The sequence below is a fragment of the Typopeltis vanoorti genome, chromosome 22, assembly GCF_054136105.1.
Source record: "Typopeltis vanoorti isolate ZY-2024b chromosome 22, IOZ_Tvanoo_1.0, whole genome shotgun sequence".
Lineage (NCBI taxonomy): Eukaryota > Metazoa > Arthropoda > Arachnida > Uropygi > Thelyphonidae > Typopeltis > Typopeltis vanoorti.
The window spans coordinates 8,574,767-8,592,290 of record NC_143570.1 but is presented as its reverse complement, the minus strand read 5'-3'; the positions used below and the strand labels follow the sequence as shown (position 1 = coordinate 8,592,290).

Here is a 17,524-nt window from a genome sequence, read left to right as displayed (position 1 = left end):
TTAAAAAATTTACTTAAAAAAGTGTCTTCCTGGTCCCTGGATGACTCCTCATTGTTTACCAATATTCCCTTAATTGATACATTAACACTCTTAAAAAACGTTTTCCTTCTGACGTCCTAGATCTCTTTTCCTTTGCCATCAATTCTGGTTATTTTTCTTGGAAGAACAAAATCTACAAGCAGATAGAGGGAACTGCCATGGGTTCCCCCCTCTCACCCCCCCCCCTTGCCAATTTTTATATGGAAGAATTTGAAAAACGAGCCATAGACTCAGCCGCTCTCAAACCTTCTATCTGGCTAAGATATGTAGACGATGTGTTCTCTATTTTGGCCTCATGGCCCAGACACATTAGACTCTTTCCTCAGTCACCTCAACAGCCTACATCCAAGAATCCAGTTTACAATGGAAAAGGAAAAGAACAATTGTTTACCCTTCCTAGACACCTTAGTTACACGCCTTCCCAACGATACACTTTCCTTCACTGTTTATAAAAAACCCACACACAGGCAGATACATTCACAAACTCTCCCACCACCACCCCACTCAACAATATGGCATTATTAAAACTCTTACCAAGAGAGCCCACAATCTTTGTTCCAGTGGAACCATCCTTACAACTGAGCTTAACCACATACACAACACTTTCCTCTCCAATGGCTACAGTGATCACAGTATTAAAAAAATAATAAGGTCCTCTCCTCGGTCTTCTCTTCAGAAAGAGTTTAGAAATGCCATCGCCATACCCTACATCCATGGCACATCAGAAAAAATTGCAATTTCAAAATTAAAATTCCAAGATTTTAAAAAAAGTACAACCAACACACAGCATTTAAGCCCCACTGCAAACTTGCTACAAAAGATCAGCTCCCTCCTCTCTCAGTGCCTGGAGTCTATAAAGTACCCTGTTCATGTAAACTGGCTTACTTTGGACAGACAGGAAGATCAGTCACTATCCGCCTGGAGGAACATAAGTCATACATCTGCAAACATAACTATGGTCAGTCAGGCTTAGCTGACCATGTCTTGGATACAACCCACAGGATCTCATAGAAAAAAACCACCATGTTCCACCACAACAAATTCAAAAAAGAGAGACTATTCTTAGAATCAGCAGCAGCAGCAGCAGCAGCTCTCAGGAACCAACCAAATCTCAACAAATACGGTTGCATTAAGCTTCCTAAGATTTGGGAAATACTTATCACAGGAGGTCCCACTTTACATTCCAGGCCACCTACAACTGCCCTTAGAGGGTGCTCCACCTAGATAAGACTTTAGTGTCACCCATGTGGTTGGGTTTAGTATTGTGTGTTATTTGTTTTTGATGTTACATTAGTTTTTTTTGTAATCCCTGAAGATGTCTCATTTACTGAGACAAAATATATAGGAAGTATTAAATTCTGTTTTAATCCTTTCTGAGTGCTGTATACAATCCATTAAGTCTCCAATATGATGGGAACTACACTTCCTTTCTTGGATATCTTAATTAGAAAGAAAAAGTAAATAGGAACTTTTTAATTCTGTTTCATTCTTCAAAGGAAGAAGGTAAAACTCTTTTCACACTAACTTTTTTTTTTTGGAAATCAGTAGCAGGTAGTGATTGAAGACATAGTGGTGGAATTCACATCTCCTGTCAGTTTGTAGATTTACTGGTGACAAGAGTACAGTAGACAACTGCTTGCCACCCTAATTGATATTATTGGCCGAAATAATTGAGTTCTCAGTCTTTTGCAAATAGAGTTTCTCGATGAAAATATATAAAGAATTCTGCAAGTAGGAATCTACTGATTTGAAGGCCAATTAATGGAATAGTTAGGTATAATGATTATTAGATTGATTTGGAAACATATATTTTATCATTTAAAAAACATATATGTTTATATTTTTATTATATGCATTTTTAATAAACTTTTACAGAGACGTGAACAGCAGGAGGAAGGCTCAGTCGATGTGCCCACTGGACCTCACCTTGTATTTGTGTACAAAAATATGTGTGTCTTGCAAGATGCTGCTGATCTAATAATTTACCATGTAAAAAAGCAAGCAGGTTAGTTAAGTGGATCTTACAGCAAAGTTTCAGTTTATTTCAAAATTTTTACAGTCACTAATTTGCAAATGGAGTTTCTTTGTTGCTTGAAATATATCTATTAAAAAACTATTTTCAAATATCCTGATTAGATGTTGATTAGGCATAAAACCTAGTATGGTTTATATATAGCACCATAGACAAATATGGTTGATTTTGTGTGTTCAAAGACAGGTTTATGCTTTTTTGCAAGTGGAAAACCTCAGATTTATAGGAAATAGATAACTAACCGTTTTGGAAGGAATATCTGATCCAATGATATTGTCATTGTAAATCTGCTTAGGAATATTGAAAGAAATTCATTCTGTTGAAAAATCTATAAAATAAGTCACTTGTATAAAGAAATATTTTTTATTTTGCTCCTTAGTTAAAACAGTTTCAGAATCTACTTCAATATCAAAGAAAACTCTACATCCTCCTTATGTGATTCAACATATTTCTAGGATATAAAATTATATACCATAAATATTAAAATTGCTAAAAATTGCTTCCTAATACCCTGTCTCACTATCTCATGATGTTTCCCTTGTCAACTAGGTACCCACTTGGATAAAGTGAATACCTAGTAAGAGGAAGTCTAGAAATTAGCTGGTAGATGTTCTAACCTTGATTTTATATTGCTAGCACCAACCCCTAATAACTGTGTAAAGGCAGCTTAGAGCTTTACCACATTCATAGCACAATCCCATCATAATTCAAATTAAGAGTGTCTTCATGCCTAACTTTGTCACTTTTTGCTAACATTTCAACTTTGGTAAAGCAAATTGGGTATCCTTCACAGCAAGCTTGGAAGAAAAAATTAAACACTGCTGCATAAACTCCCCAAAGTAATCCTGACTTCATACAAGATGCTGTGAAATATATCAAGAGGATGTAGAACATATGTTGCAAAGTAAAAGACAAAGTTTAAATGCATATAAAGAATATCAAAGATTATACGAAAAAGACCTTTATTCAAGCGATATCATATCGTAGGGATCAAGAGGAAACAGTTGGAATTGAAAAGGGTTCTAAAATAAAGATGCAGAAAGGGAAATGGCCCCAGTCAAGTATGGAGAGATCACATCGAGTGAGTGGTATTAGCTGTAGATCCAGAAATGAGCAGTTGTGTTTGTATACAAATGATAGAAGTATAAGAAACAAGGGAGATGAAATGGTTGCACTAATTGCGTCTGTTCACCCAAAGATTGTCAGAATAAGTGAGACATGGTTGGAAGAGGATGACATCCTAACAGGAATAGAGATGGAAGGGCATGATGTGTTTTGTGAGGATAGAAGGGGTGAAAAGGGAGGTGGAGTGCTATTGATGATAGAGAAAGAGTTATGTCTATACAAAGTAGAGATGCAAGATGGAAATAGTGCCAGTGGTTTTGAGGCAGTATTGTGTGAATACTGCTATGAATATGATAGAAGTGAATGGAATGAAATACTTGGTGGGATGTTGTTATAGACCAGGTAATGTGGATGGTGGTGATAGTGAAATGTATATTCAAATTAGCCAAGCAAATAAGAAAAAGGTGATCATTATGGGTGATTTTAATTATGGCAATATAGACTGGAATGATGAGATAGCAACTGGAAGTAAAGAAAATTAGTTTCTTGAATTTTTGAGGAATAACTACCTCAGACAGTATGTAACAGAGGGCACACGAGGATTGAGGGTCTTGGATTTGGTCATCTCATCAGAGGATGTAATTATAAATGAGGTGTCAAATCATCCACCAATTGGTGAGAGTGACCATGAGGTGATTACCTGGGTGGTTGCCAGCAGTGTGAGGACCACTGTGAGAAAACAGTATATGTAGAACTACAAGGTGGGGAGTGATTATGAAAAGCTCAGGAGACAGCTTGCAGGTGTAGCGTGGAATGAGGAGTTAGCTGGAAAAGAGATCAATGCAGCTTGGGGGATTTTCAAAAACTATCTGGTAGATGCAATGTCTAAATGTATTCCAAGAGTGGGAAGGTTAAATAAGGTAGGTGTGAGATGGATGAATAAAGAGATTAAGCATGCGATACAGAGAAAAAGGGCATTGTGGAGGCAGCATAAGAGAAGCAAAAATAACCAATTTCATTAGGTCTACAAAGACCAGTCAAGGAGGGTGACTTGGTTGGTGAGAGTAGCTAAAGAGAGGTATGAACAGCAGTTAGCTAATGAAGCCAAAAAAAATCCTAGGGAGTTCTTTCAATATGTAGCCAGCAAAAGAAAGAATGATATGGAAGGATGACATTGATTGGAGAAAATGGTATAAAGACAGCTGTTGCAGAATATGCGGTGGAGATACTTAATGAGCAGTTCATAAAGGTCTTTCAATCTTGTGAATGTGACTTTGTGGAGAGATTGAGAGCAGTTGATGATGGGGAAGAGAGACTGACTGTAAGTGAGCAAGAGGTGTTTGGGGAGTTGAGTAAACTAGATGTAAATAAGGCTGTGGGATTTGATAATATATCACCGCATATTCTGAAGGAATGTGCCAGTGAGTTGACACCTGCCTTGACATATTTTTTTAATACGAGTCTTGCACTTGGTCAAGTTCTTAAGGAGTGGAAGGAGGACAAGATTCTTCATAAAGTAGGTGATAGAACTCAAGCGTCAAACTATAGACCTATCTGTGTGTCAGGTGTTGGGGATAAGGTTGTTGGAGAAGCTTGTGAGAACTAGGATCCAGAGTTGGGTTGAAAACAATGGTATTATCTTTGATGGACAGCAGCATGGATTTGCTAAAGGGAGGTCATGTTTTAGTAATCTACTTACTTATTACAATAAAGTGACTGCTTCCTTGGACAGAGGAGAAGGATACACGGTATCCTTGAGTACCTCATGATAAGTTGACAGTCAAACTAGAGCAGATGGGGTTGGAAGTTAGATTAGTGCATTGGATTGGAGACTGGCTATTGGATGGGTATCAACAAGTTGTGAATGGGGGTGCGATATCCAGGAAAAGGAAAGTCACTAGTGGAGTGCCTCAGAGGTCTGTTTTAGGACCATTACTGTTTAACTTGTATATTAATGATATTGGTGAAGATTTAGATGGAGATATTCAGTTATTTGCAGATGATGCAAAGTTGGGACGAACCATAAAGATTAGTGAAGATGTTGTGGCCTTACAAGAAGACTTGAATAAATTGAATGATTGGGCATGGAAATGGGGATGTGAGTTCAATGTTGCAATATGTAAGGTTTTAAAATTTGGAAAACAAAGATGGGATGCAGAATTTATGCTTGTCGAGAATATATTGTTGGAGGTAGAGAAAATAAGAGATCTGGGGGGGGGGGGGGTTGATAGTGGATAAGGATCTAAAATTTAGGGGACACATAGCCAAAATTGTGAAGACAACACAAAGGCTTCTGAGAATGATGCAGAGGACACTGATGTGTAGAAATAGGGAGATTCTTGTTCTGTTGTATAAGGCTTTGATTAGGCCACACATGGACTATTGTGCCCAGATTTGGTCACCGGGTTTTCAGAAGGATGAAGAGATGTTGGAAAGGGTCCAAAGGCAACTGACTAAGGTAGTTTCTGACCTCTGGAATGTTGAGTATCAGGAAGGATTGAGAGGATGTAATTTGTAGAGTCTGGTGGACAGGAGGAAGAGGGGGGGGGAGATATGATAGAGACCTAAAGTTGGTAAGGGGTTGTTATAGGATCAATGGTGGAGAAGTTCTGCAGAGAATAGTGGGAGATCAGGGGAGAACCAAAGGTCATCCCTGGAAACTGTATAAAGAGGGTGTGAGTAGGGGAGTGAGAGGCAGGTTTTTTTCGTGCAGAGTTGTGAATGATTGGAATGCCTTGCCTGAGAGTGTGGTGTCTGCAAGGAGTTTGAGTGTGTTTAAGACACGGTATGATGAGATGTGTGTGTGATAAAAGGACCTCCCAGATGAGTCTTTGACTCCATGAGGTCTTGTGGTAATAATAATCATTAGAGCTTGTGATAATCTAATGACGGCAGTGGCAGAGACCAGATGTGAAAAGTGGAAACAAAAAATTGGATATCACTCACAGTAGCAGGAAGATATGAAACTTTATTAGGTGATAAATTGCTAAATTAGTGCTGATCATAAAATTCTTCTTTAATTAAAAATGGAAAAGTAAGCATAACACCACAGTTATGCTCTATTAAGAAACAAAAAAAAAAAAAAAAGAGGAAATAAAAAGAAGTCAGGACTGAGATGGACAATTTTAGTTCACCTTCTTTTGATATAACAGAACTTAATATGAAATATCTAAAAACGGTGGGGAAAGTTGCAGGATTAGATTACTTGTAATGTTATAAATACTAAAAACTGGATTTTATGTCTGCTTAACAAGTGATATTTAACAAATTGTGAGGTGGGGGGGGGGAGGAAGGCATATTACCTGATTAACATAATGGTCATGACTGAAATGAAGACGAAAGCAGGTGAGATCTTTCTGAGTAACAAATACAAAATGTTATATTTAGGCAATAACATGAAGGAAAAGAGGGAGTAGCTATAGTATTCAATTCTATAGTGTTGCATACTATAGTATTTAAAACTAAATATGAGGTTAATCTTCTTGAATGGCAAGCAACATCAAGTAGAGTGATGTTGGCAAATATCAGAGTGGGAAACTGGACAATGAGACTTATTGGTGCTTATGGTCCCACAGAAGGTTCTACCAAGAAAGAAATGGAAGAATTTTTTTGAGACATTAGAGAAGGCAGCTAGCACAATGAAAAGGGAATAGTTGGTCCTTGTTGGGGATCTAAATAGCAGAGTAGGAAATGATTGTCAGACATACAAAAATGTTTTGGGAAAATTTGAAGAAAAGTGCAAAGCTAATATTAATGATAAATGCCTGCTGGATTTCTGTTGAGGACATGGATTAGTTATTACTAACACCATATTCCAACATAAAAATGTGCACAAATTTGCATGGAGAGAAGATGCAAAAATAAGAAATGTCTCATTTACTATGCTATTGTTGATAGCAATGTTTTCTCACTGGCTCAGGACACAAAAGTATACAGAGGATTTGAAATAGTAAGTGATCACTATTTAGTTCTGGGAGGATAAAATTGAATTTCATGTTGAAAATAAGTGTGTGTGTGTAAGAAAGGTTTCAAATGAATTAAAGCTGAGCAGCATTCAGAGGTAAACTGTAGACTCAGATACAAAACGTCATTGAAGAAAAAAAAAGGAGAGTTTAAAAACAAGAGCCAAACCTTGGAGATTTATTGGAAAACTCTGATGAAAACATTGATTTATTCAACCAGAGAGGCATTTGGTGAGGTTTTCTGTAAGGATGGAGAAATCAGAACTCTGTGGTGGACTCAGGAAGTTAAAGAGTCAGTCAAGGGAAAGAAGAAAGCATATGAAAAGTTCCTAACAAGTAAGTCAGCTTGTGCCCTTAAGAGAAATAAACACAAATGTAAGAAAGTGAAGCACTTTGTAAAACTAGCTAAACAAAAGTCATGGGAAGACTTTGGTAGAACATAGATAATAAATATCATGAAGGTGGCAAAATATTCTGGAGGCTATCAAAAAACTTAGAGGAAACAGTACTGTAAAAGCATTCAGAGATGGATAAACGTGACATGAAAACTAAAGATAAAGATATTCTAGATGTTTGGAATGATTACTTTGAAAGATTGTTAAATGAAACAAGCAGTGTCAGCATGATGGTAGAAAACTACCAACAGGAATGTATCAGGAATACATATCCATAGTTGAAGTAGAAAAAGTCACTAAAACCATGAAATATAGAAAGGTAGCTTGAGTACATAAAATTTGACCAGAAATACTCAAATATGAAGGTATAAAAGTTTTACAGTAGCTGCATTGCATAATTCAGAATGCCTCTCAATAGTACTCATCTATAAAAAAGGGAAATAAAACTGAATGTGAGAATTAGAGTTATTTCCCTATTGAGTATTCCTGGTAAAATTTATGCAAATATACTTCAGGAACAGCTACAAGCAATTGTGAAAAACAAGCTGGTTTCAGTCCAAATAGAGGTTGTCAGGATCAGACAATCATTTCCTTTGACTTAACTTTTTGCATCCAGATGACATGGCTATTATCATGAATTTTTGCACCTGTGATTTTGTCATACTTTCATTAAGTACTCCCCTGATCATACTCCCCTGAGTCTCCATACATAATTTTCTCCTTAACTTGTTTTTCTTGTTGTTCAATCAGTCTTTATTCCTTCTGATCACCTGCTTCTTTCTTTTTTCAGCATTGCTTAACCCTTTTTGCTTCTGCAATTTTTCAATTTCACTCTTTGCCCTATTAAAGATAACATTTAAGCATGCTATTTCTTTATTAATATCCATTTCATTCTCCTCTATTTCCACAGCTGCACGTTCGACATTAATTACATCATTTTCCATCTTATTGTCAGTCTTTGTTGCATTCTCATCAACTAACAGACACTCACTTTTGAAACACTTAATATATACTTGGTCTCCAGTTTCAATTTCCTTCCACATATTCTTTAATTTTCTTGACGAATACATTTCTCACACACTACACTGAATAATATCACAAAATATTTTGAAATTGCCAGACAACATGATCTTTGCTGCCATTGTTCGTCATGTTAGTGCCATGCTGCCAATATCAAAATAAAAATGTTATAAGATACTAAATACTCTAAAAACATGAAAATCTACACTAATACACTAATTTTCTGAGGAAAAAGCACTATAAAAGAGATAATAATCACTAATTTTATAGCAAATTAAATATGGAAATAGACAACACAATTAGTAAAGCTGTTATGGTAGGAAGTCAGCTGATTAAATTCATATGGAATAAGCTAGAAAGAAATTAGTCAAAACATTAAATTAGCTGTATACAAGACGGTGTTCAAACCAGTTTTAACTTATGGATCTGAGACCTGGGGTAGAAATAAAACACTTGATCAGACTGGAGACCTCTGATATGAGAGGTCTTAGATAGACTAGTTGACTGAACAGATGGGAACAATGGCAGTATCGCATTAAAAATAAAGATATTTGACAACAATTGCCATTGTTAGTATTCAGGAATGTGTTAATAGAGCTAATCTGTTATAATAAATATCAGAAAGGTGGCAAAATGTTCTGGAGACTGAAGAAGCTTAGAAATGGCAGAAAGAATACTGTAAAAGGAATCAAAGCTGATAAAGGTGACATGAAAACTGAAGATAAAGATATCCCAGATGGAGTAATTACTTTGAAAAACTGTTAAACTGTACTTAAAATTTTTCAAGAGGAATGCAAAGAGAATAGAATACATACCAATACTTGAGGTAGAAAAGTCCATAAAAAACTTGAAATGTTGAACAGCAGCTAGAGTAAATGATATTCGACTAGAAATGCTTAAGTATAGAGGTATAAAAGTTTTGCAGTGGCTGCACTGCGTAATTCAAGATGGCCTAGTCAGAAATTCAAATTTCCAATGATTTGAGTATAGCTCTCATGGTATCCATCTGTAAAAAAAAGGGAATAAAGCTGAATGTGAGAATGTCAGAGGAATTTATCTACTAAGTGTTCCTGGTAAGATTTATGCAAACATACTTGAAAAGAGGTTGAGAAAAATTGTGGAAGAGAAACTTGGAAAGAACAAGCTGGGTTCAGGCCAAATAGAGGTTGTTAAGATCAGATTTTCACTTTAAGACAAATAGTTAATAAATCATAAGAATACAACAAGGATCTGTATTGCAGATCTTTAGTTTTGTAGATCTGCAAAATGGCATACAACAATAAATTTATAAGGTGCCCAGATAAAATCTTTCTAAAACACTACAATTATATAGGTTGAATGGAACATTATACAGAGCAAACCATAGTCCATATTTAAGTTGTCAGTCAGCAATTAGAATTGAAGGAAATACAGGAAGATATACTCAGCATTACTAAATCATTTAAGGAATTGACAATGTATATAAGAATATAAATTAAATTACACTTTAATAAATATTTCCGATATTTCGGCAACGTCACGTTGCCATCTTCAAAAGGAACTTACAAAAAAAGGCATGTGCACGTAGGCACTACAACACAGTAACTGAAAATGAAGTGAGGAAGCTATTGTTCTCCTAAAAGTCCTGATGGTGCCCCCTAGCGGGCTATGTAGGTGTTCTTGGCCATTGGGCTGAAGGTCTGCTGATGTAAGCCTCCCAAATTTCAGGCAGTCTCATGCAACCAAATTTGTTGAGGTTTGGAGAGTTTCTTAGGGCTGAGGCTGATTCCATGAATAGTCTTTCGAATTTGAACTTGCTACGGTGTATTATTGTAGCTTTCTTCCATCGTATTCTGTGTTGTGTGTTCGTATTCTGTGTTGGGAAACCAGATGTAGTCCTTGTGTTCCGAAATTCTGATATTCGCTGTCCTGCCTGTTTGGCCAAAGTAAGAGAGTTTACAGCTTCAAGAAACCTGGTATACACCAGGTAGGTCTAGAGGAAGTGGTTGGTCTTTAGTGGTCTCAAGAACAACCACCTTGTCTTATCTGTGTGTTTAGACACAGATAAGACAACGATGCACATTATCTCCACTCTTATTCATCATCTATATGGATCACATTATGAAAGAAAGTAGCATTAGGCCTTATATAAGAATTGGAGATGTGAAACTTAGCTCTTTGCTTTATGTAGATGATGATGTACTCCTAAACACATCTAGTGCAAGTTTCCAGAATTTGCTAGCTAAATTACAAGAAGACTTGAATAAATTGAGTGATTGGGCACAGAAATGGAGATATGAGTTCAATGCTGCAAACTGTAAGGTTTTAAAATTTGGAAAACAAAAATGGGATGAAGAATTTATGCTTGGTGAGAATATATTGTTGGAGGTGGAGGAAATGAGAGATCTAGGGGTGATAGTGGATAAGGATCTGAAATATAGGGGACACATCGCCAAAATTGTGAAGATAACACAAAGGCTTCTGGGAATGATGTGGAGGACACTGACTTGTAGAAGTGGGGAGATTCTTGTTCCATTGTATAAGGCTTTGATTAAGCCACACATGAACTATTGTGCCCAGATTTGGTCACCTGGTTTTCAGTAGGATGAAGAGAAGTTGGAAATGGTCCAGAGGCGACTGACTAAGGTAGTTTCTAACCTCTGGAATGTTGAGTATGAGGAAATATTGAGAAGATGTAATTTGCAAAGTCTGGTGGACAGGAGGAAGAGGGGAGATATGATAGAGACCTACAAGTTGGTAAGGGGTTGTTATAGGATCAATGCTGGAGAAGTTCTACAGAAAATAGTGGGAAGTCGGGGGAGAACCAGAGGTCATCCCTGGAAACTGTATAAAGAGGGTGTGAGAAGCAGGTTTTTTCATGCAGAGTTGTAAAGGATTGGAATGCCTTGCCTGAGAGTGTGGTGTCTGTAAGGAGTTTGAGTGTTTTTAAGATGGTATGATGAGGTGTGTGTGATAAAAGGACCTCCCAGATGAGTCTTTGACTCCATGAGGTCTTGGAGTAATAATTGAATAACAGCTGTAGCAAATTTGGCCTGAGAATCAGCACTAAAAAGATCAAAATCAAGAAAATAGGCAGGAGCATAGAAAACTTCATCTGCTTTCTGAATGGAGCTCCTATAGAACAAATAAAATATTTCAGCTACCTAGGCACAGTTTTTAGTGAAGACAGCAAGTTAAATCTGGAAATTGACAACAGAATAAGCAAAGCCGATATGGTGAGTAGCCACTGAATAAATTTATATGAAGTAAGAGAGAAATTAGCCAAACTACTAAACTAGCAGTATACAAGATGTGTTGAAACCAGTTTTTAAGTTATGAATTTGAGAGTTGGGTTAGAAATAAAGCACTTGATCAAACACTAGAGACCACAGATATGAGGATTCTGCGAAAAATCAAGAATGTGTCAGTTGAGCTAACCCAAGGTGATATAGTCACTTAAATAGAATGGGTGAAAAAAGTTTAGCAAAACATCTTGATGCCAAGCTGGCAGGAAAGATACCTAGAGGAGGACCAAAGTCTACATGGATTGATTCAGTCAGAAGTGCCTTAGAAGCACGAAATGTTAGATATGACAATATTGGAGTTCTCACAAGTAATAGATTGATCTGGTGAAAAATTGTTGATAGAAGATTAATGATAATGTAAACTTCATGTATTCTGTCATAGTAACCTGAATTCCCTTGAAGGAAGGCAAACACAGACAAGGTATAAAAGGCAGGATCCAACAGTCCTAATTGGTACTCTCTTTGGGTGCAGTGGTGGAAACTTGCCGAATGTCTCAAAATAATGGCCTTCCATACTTTAGGTAAAGTGAAGCCAAATTTGTTCCGATTTGGTAAATGTTATAATGCTATGGCAGATTCTAGAAATAATCTCTCTGATTTACAAGGTGATTATTATTAAAGTTCACATTTTGAAAGGCTGTGTAACTGGGTAATTACTCAGCAGAATGATTTAATATTTAAAATGATGATGTGCAGCAATGGAATTTTATTTTGCTGAAAATTCAACATTGGTTCTAAAAGTTGTCACTAGGGTGATACATGGCACTACAATATATGTAAGTTACATATGCTACTCCTGGTTGCAGTGAAACGCTGCAACTGTACCGTTTATGCAAGTGATAAATGTTCCCAATGACATATGCTTCGAAAGAAGCTTATATAAAAGAAACTAGCTGAGGAATGTATCAGTTCATTGCCTGTGAGCTGAAAATGTGTTAAAACACAATGTCACCCTTGCTGAAGGATTATTATTACATGACACCTCCAGGGAATCCAAAGACTCATTGAGGAGGGCACCTACTCTACAACTCTATCTCCACCACTCATTCAACCAACTACACCAATGCCATCTACCACCCACCATCACCAGCAGTACTTTCACAGACAATCACGAACGTCCACACCTATGGCTGGATTCGAACCTGCAACCTTTTGGCTGGAGAGCAGATATGCTAACCACTTGGCCAACAAGGCTTGCAAAAAAAAAAAAAAAAAAAAAGGTTGTGTTAAATATACAGACATTTGTATTACTAAATATTATTATTATTATTATTACGTGACACCTCCAGGGAGTCCAAAGACTCGTCGAGGGAGGGCATCTACTCTACAACTCTGTCTCCACCGCTCACTCAATCCATGAGTTACAACACACTACACCATCTACCACCACCTTCACAGACAATCACAAACATCCATGTCCACAGCGGGATTTGAACCTGCAGCCTTTTGGTTGGAGAGCAGATATGCTAACCACTTGGCCAACTGGGCCAGCATAAAGTGTAACAGCTACTATTTTTCTCAGACAGTAACAAAATCAATAACTGGAACATTACAGTTCATAAAAAAATTACACTATCAATAAAAATACACTGTAATCACACTTCATAACAGAACTGCTCACTTATCACTTGTCAATCATCATCTCATTCCACTACAAATTCCTAGGCGAATGGTGCCAATTCAAAAGTGAACTTTAGCTTACCTGTAGAACTATAAGTACATATATGCATACAGGAACAGATATAAATTAAACCACCGTAACACAAATAACATAGAAATAAGAAGCATATTCACTTCTCATTTCGTGCTTGCTGTAACCACATAAAGCCTTGCAGATCAAGCTCCCGTATCTTTTGTATAGTTACGGTACAGTCACTGGCTGGAAAATGTGGCCAGCCACAACGATTCAGCTGCACAGACAACTACACCAGTACAATTATGGATGTTGTGAGTTGTATAGTAGCTGTCGGTTTTGATACAATGGACAGTTCAAATCAAACACATCAAACGTAACGAACACAATCAGCACACAGTATCTAAGACAGAAAACGTCTTACTTTACTAAGAAACGAACGCGCACACATAACGAACAACAATAAAGGATTTTGCACTTCTTGGGAAGTTGTTTTACTAAAATAGCAGCTTTGCTTTGACAGCATTGCTAAAGTTCAGAACATTAAAGGGATTAAAAATGGTCCTATGACTGCAAATGGTTTATGAAAAATGATTGGAAATTTGAAAAGTCAGGTTCCTTAGATGCAGAGGACAGAAGCCCATCAAACTGCAGATGGTGAAGAAAGTAGCCATAATGATAGAGGAAGAAAGGATGGCAAATGTTATAGGAGGCAGCAACAGCACAAGATATATTGCACGGATTTTAGATAAATCTGTAAGCATGGTTCACAAAGTCATAAGGCAAATTCTGCAATTTTATCCTTACAGGATTTCTCATGTTCAGCAGTTGCTTAATCCTGACCGGGGTGCTGAGAAACATTTGCTCAATTTCTTGCTAAGAATGAACTGGACAGCAACTGACCATGGAACATTTTCTGGATTGATGAAGCTTACTTCCATCTGGACTGTATATGAATAAGCACAACTGCAGAATTTAAGCAACCGCAAACCCACACATCATGCAACACATTCTGCTTCATTCCCTGAAGCTCACCATTTGGTGTAGTTTTACAGCAGAATTCATTATTGGACACCTTACTTTTTTGAGGAGCTTGTTCCTGCTGGTCTTGTTAACTGCACTTTTAAATGGTCAGTGATAGCCAATCAGGTAGTTCTTCCAACACTTCAACTCTTACTGGATCTGAACCTTAGCAACTTTTGGCTGTGGGGGACACAGGGAGGATGAGAGAAGGATCTGAAGATAGAAATTATTTTTTGGGGAAAGAGGAGGGGATTTAAGGGAAAAAGTCAGGGTGGGAGTAACGGGGTGTGAGCTGTTTTGACAACCGTCGTCTTTGGAACCTCGGAAAAGTGATGTCTTCCTCCATGAGTTCTGAAGGTGGTGATTGTCTTCGGAACTCGTGCTCAGCTGTGTTGCCAACTCCTCCTGATTTAAATAATTAAACTTAAAATTACAATTGGCATGAATGGTTTTGAAATGTCTTTCTATATTACTTTTTTTCATATGAAGAGCGCAATTTTATATTGCACTCCTCATATTAAAAAGGTTGCTGACCTCTGCAAGATGTGCTTAACATTTATGGAAAATACCAAGGAAAGAGGTCTGGAGCTTGCTCCACCTTTACTACGAGTTGCCCATAAGGCACTGCTCATGCTTGCATCCACTGAAACTTTTAGTTTCTATATATTCAGCATGAAACTCTTGTAGTTTCTATATTCGGCTATGAAATAATGTTGGATTCAATATTAACTTAATTTGTACCATCGTGCATTATATTTGCAGTGTTTTTTCTTTATATTTTCTTGCATTTTAGCACATACTAGTAATGAATATATCTCTCAGATATACTGTGATCCACGCTGCAAAATTACCGCTGCGAGCTCCAAAGCAGTTTACAATAATTTCTCTGAGGGCGCACTAAAAATTCACTGCATTGCCGACCCCTGCACTAACTGATGGATGATTATTATTTCACTTAGTGCATATTAATTGATGGATTAATTAATCACATTAAGCGAGGTTTTCCTATAATTAGATTTATCTTAACTTTGTGTAATGTCATGTAGCTTGCATCCTGTACATATGTATGTGTTCTTGATGATGACCTCGATACAGAGGTCAAAATGTTGAGTGTTATTTTCATACTTAAAAGTAAAGTAATTGCTACAATAAAAAGTAAAGTAATTACTCTGTGTTTTTGGCTCCATAAATTCTTCACTATGAATTTATGGAATTTATGAATTAATTCAATAGATTTTCCTATTGAAGAATTTTTATAGCATCTTGATTTGAATTGTCTTTAATTTTAAATCATGCTGATATTTTTTTTGTTAAAGGTATTCATAAAGAAGACAGACAGAAAATCTCAAAATTACTTCGATGCTTTATACCCGAATTTTTAGGCATCCCTCCTGGTGAGATAATAGAAGACTTCAAAGATGAAGGTATTAGATGTATATTCTGAAATATTATTATTACTACTGAATGGGCATCTTCATGGAGCTGAAAACTCATCCTTGGAGGTGCACATTAACTCTGTAGAACGCTTCTGTTATTGAGACATGTTTTAGATAAATAATGAATTCAATAAAATAAACAAATATAACCGTATAAGTTTTGTAAGGCATCAGTCTTACATCGTCTAGGGTACTAGCAAAAGTTTTGCACAAAAAAGACTAGTAATAATTAACTACACATATTATATGTTATCAAAATTGGTACATACAAACAAGTAACCAGAATTTTAAAAAAATAATAAAAATTGTTTATTGTATACACATGGGAACAATGCTAGTTGCCGTCACATTCTGTAGCATGGTGATTAATAAAAGAAAGTTCAAGGAAGCTCCTGAAATGATGAGGATCCCTACACAATGTAGCAAAAATCAAGACTTAATTCCACACCATGTTTGTTCTGCTATCATTAAAAATCTTGCTACTACAGACCTAAGATATGGCATGCACATGCTACAGAATGTGATAGCAACTGGCATTGTTCCAATGCATATACAGTAATTAGTTTAACGTTTTTTTACGCTGCTTAGTTGTTTATATGTACCAACTATGAAGTTCTGATAACATCTAATATGCATAATTAATTTTCTATTTTTTTGTGTGTGTGTGTGTGTGTGTGTGTGTGTGCGTGCGTGCGTGTATTTGTATAACTTTCCTAGTGTCCTGACAATGTAAGGCTGATGACTAATGAAACTTGTAGGATTATACTTGTTTATTTTCATTAAACTCCATATTTATCTAAAAATATGGTCTCAATACCAGTATCTTTCTACTTAACTGCTAAACCACAGAAACTTACTTGCACATTAAGTCTATCCACACAAAACCCTACCCCTCTCGCACCTCCTCTTGAACACATTCACTGAAAAAGCACTCATAGCAAGACTGAGAACCAATTCCACTCATTAAACAACAAATTACAGTAAATCAATAAATCATCAGTATACAGCTACATACAACATTCGGTTTACCAATTAAAAACAGTTACGTAAGCTAGAAATTAATATATCAATAAATAACATTAAAACTATTTTTGATGTTTACATAAAATGAGAATCTTCCAAACTTTTTTGGGGGGGGTGGGCGAGGTAGACAATCATTCTGATTCAGGTTAGACTGATGTAAAAGGGCTTTGCAACTTTCTTTGAAAAGGTGATCATATATAAAAACTGCTTCTACAGAGAAAATGAGCTTCATCTAATCAGATACTGTGTTTAGTGTCAGTACTACTATGCCAGACCAGACTTTTGAGGTTTCATGTATTCAGTGTAATATTGATGTTCATTAATTATTTTTTCCACAGAATGGTATGTCAAATTACATTCACAAGAATCTGGTAAACATCAGCTAATGATAGAGGTGACAGTTTGTCTTTTGTAGATGGTAACAGATGAGAAATTTTGTTGATAATGTGGAAATAAGGTGATACTTCGTCAAAATTTTGCCGATCAGTTCAGAGATACCAGAAATATAAGGGATTGGAGCCCTGTGTTCTGTTGAAGAGTCCTTAGGCATTTAAACATAGGAGTCATTTATATGCTGGATTTGATGGGGGTTGTAACCATTTAATTCCATTA

The 17,524-nt window shown here is 36.5% G+C and overlaps 1 protein-coding gene across 4 annotated transcripts in view; it reads left to right on the top strand.

The window, feature by feature from the left end:
• The window catches only part of LOC150094143 (paired amphipathic helix protein Sin3a-like), a 382,913-nt gene that overhangs the window by 224,206 nt on the left and 141,183 nt on the right, over positions 1-17,524 (top strand). For all 4 annotated transcript variants that reach the window (XM_090411964.1, XM_090411965.1, XM_090411962.1 and 1 more), the window contains exons 14-15: positions 1,915-2,044; positions 15,770-15,877. In XM_090411964.1, coding sequence (XP_090268090.1) covers positions 1,915-2,044; positions 15,770-15,877 — 238 coding nt within the window. The remainder of the gene's footprint in view (positions 1-1,914; positions 2,045-15,769; positions 15,878-17,524) is intronic.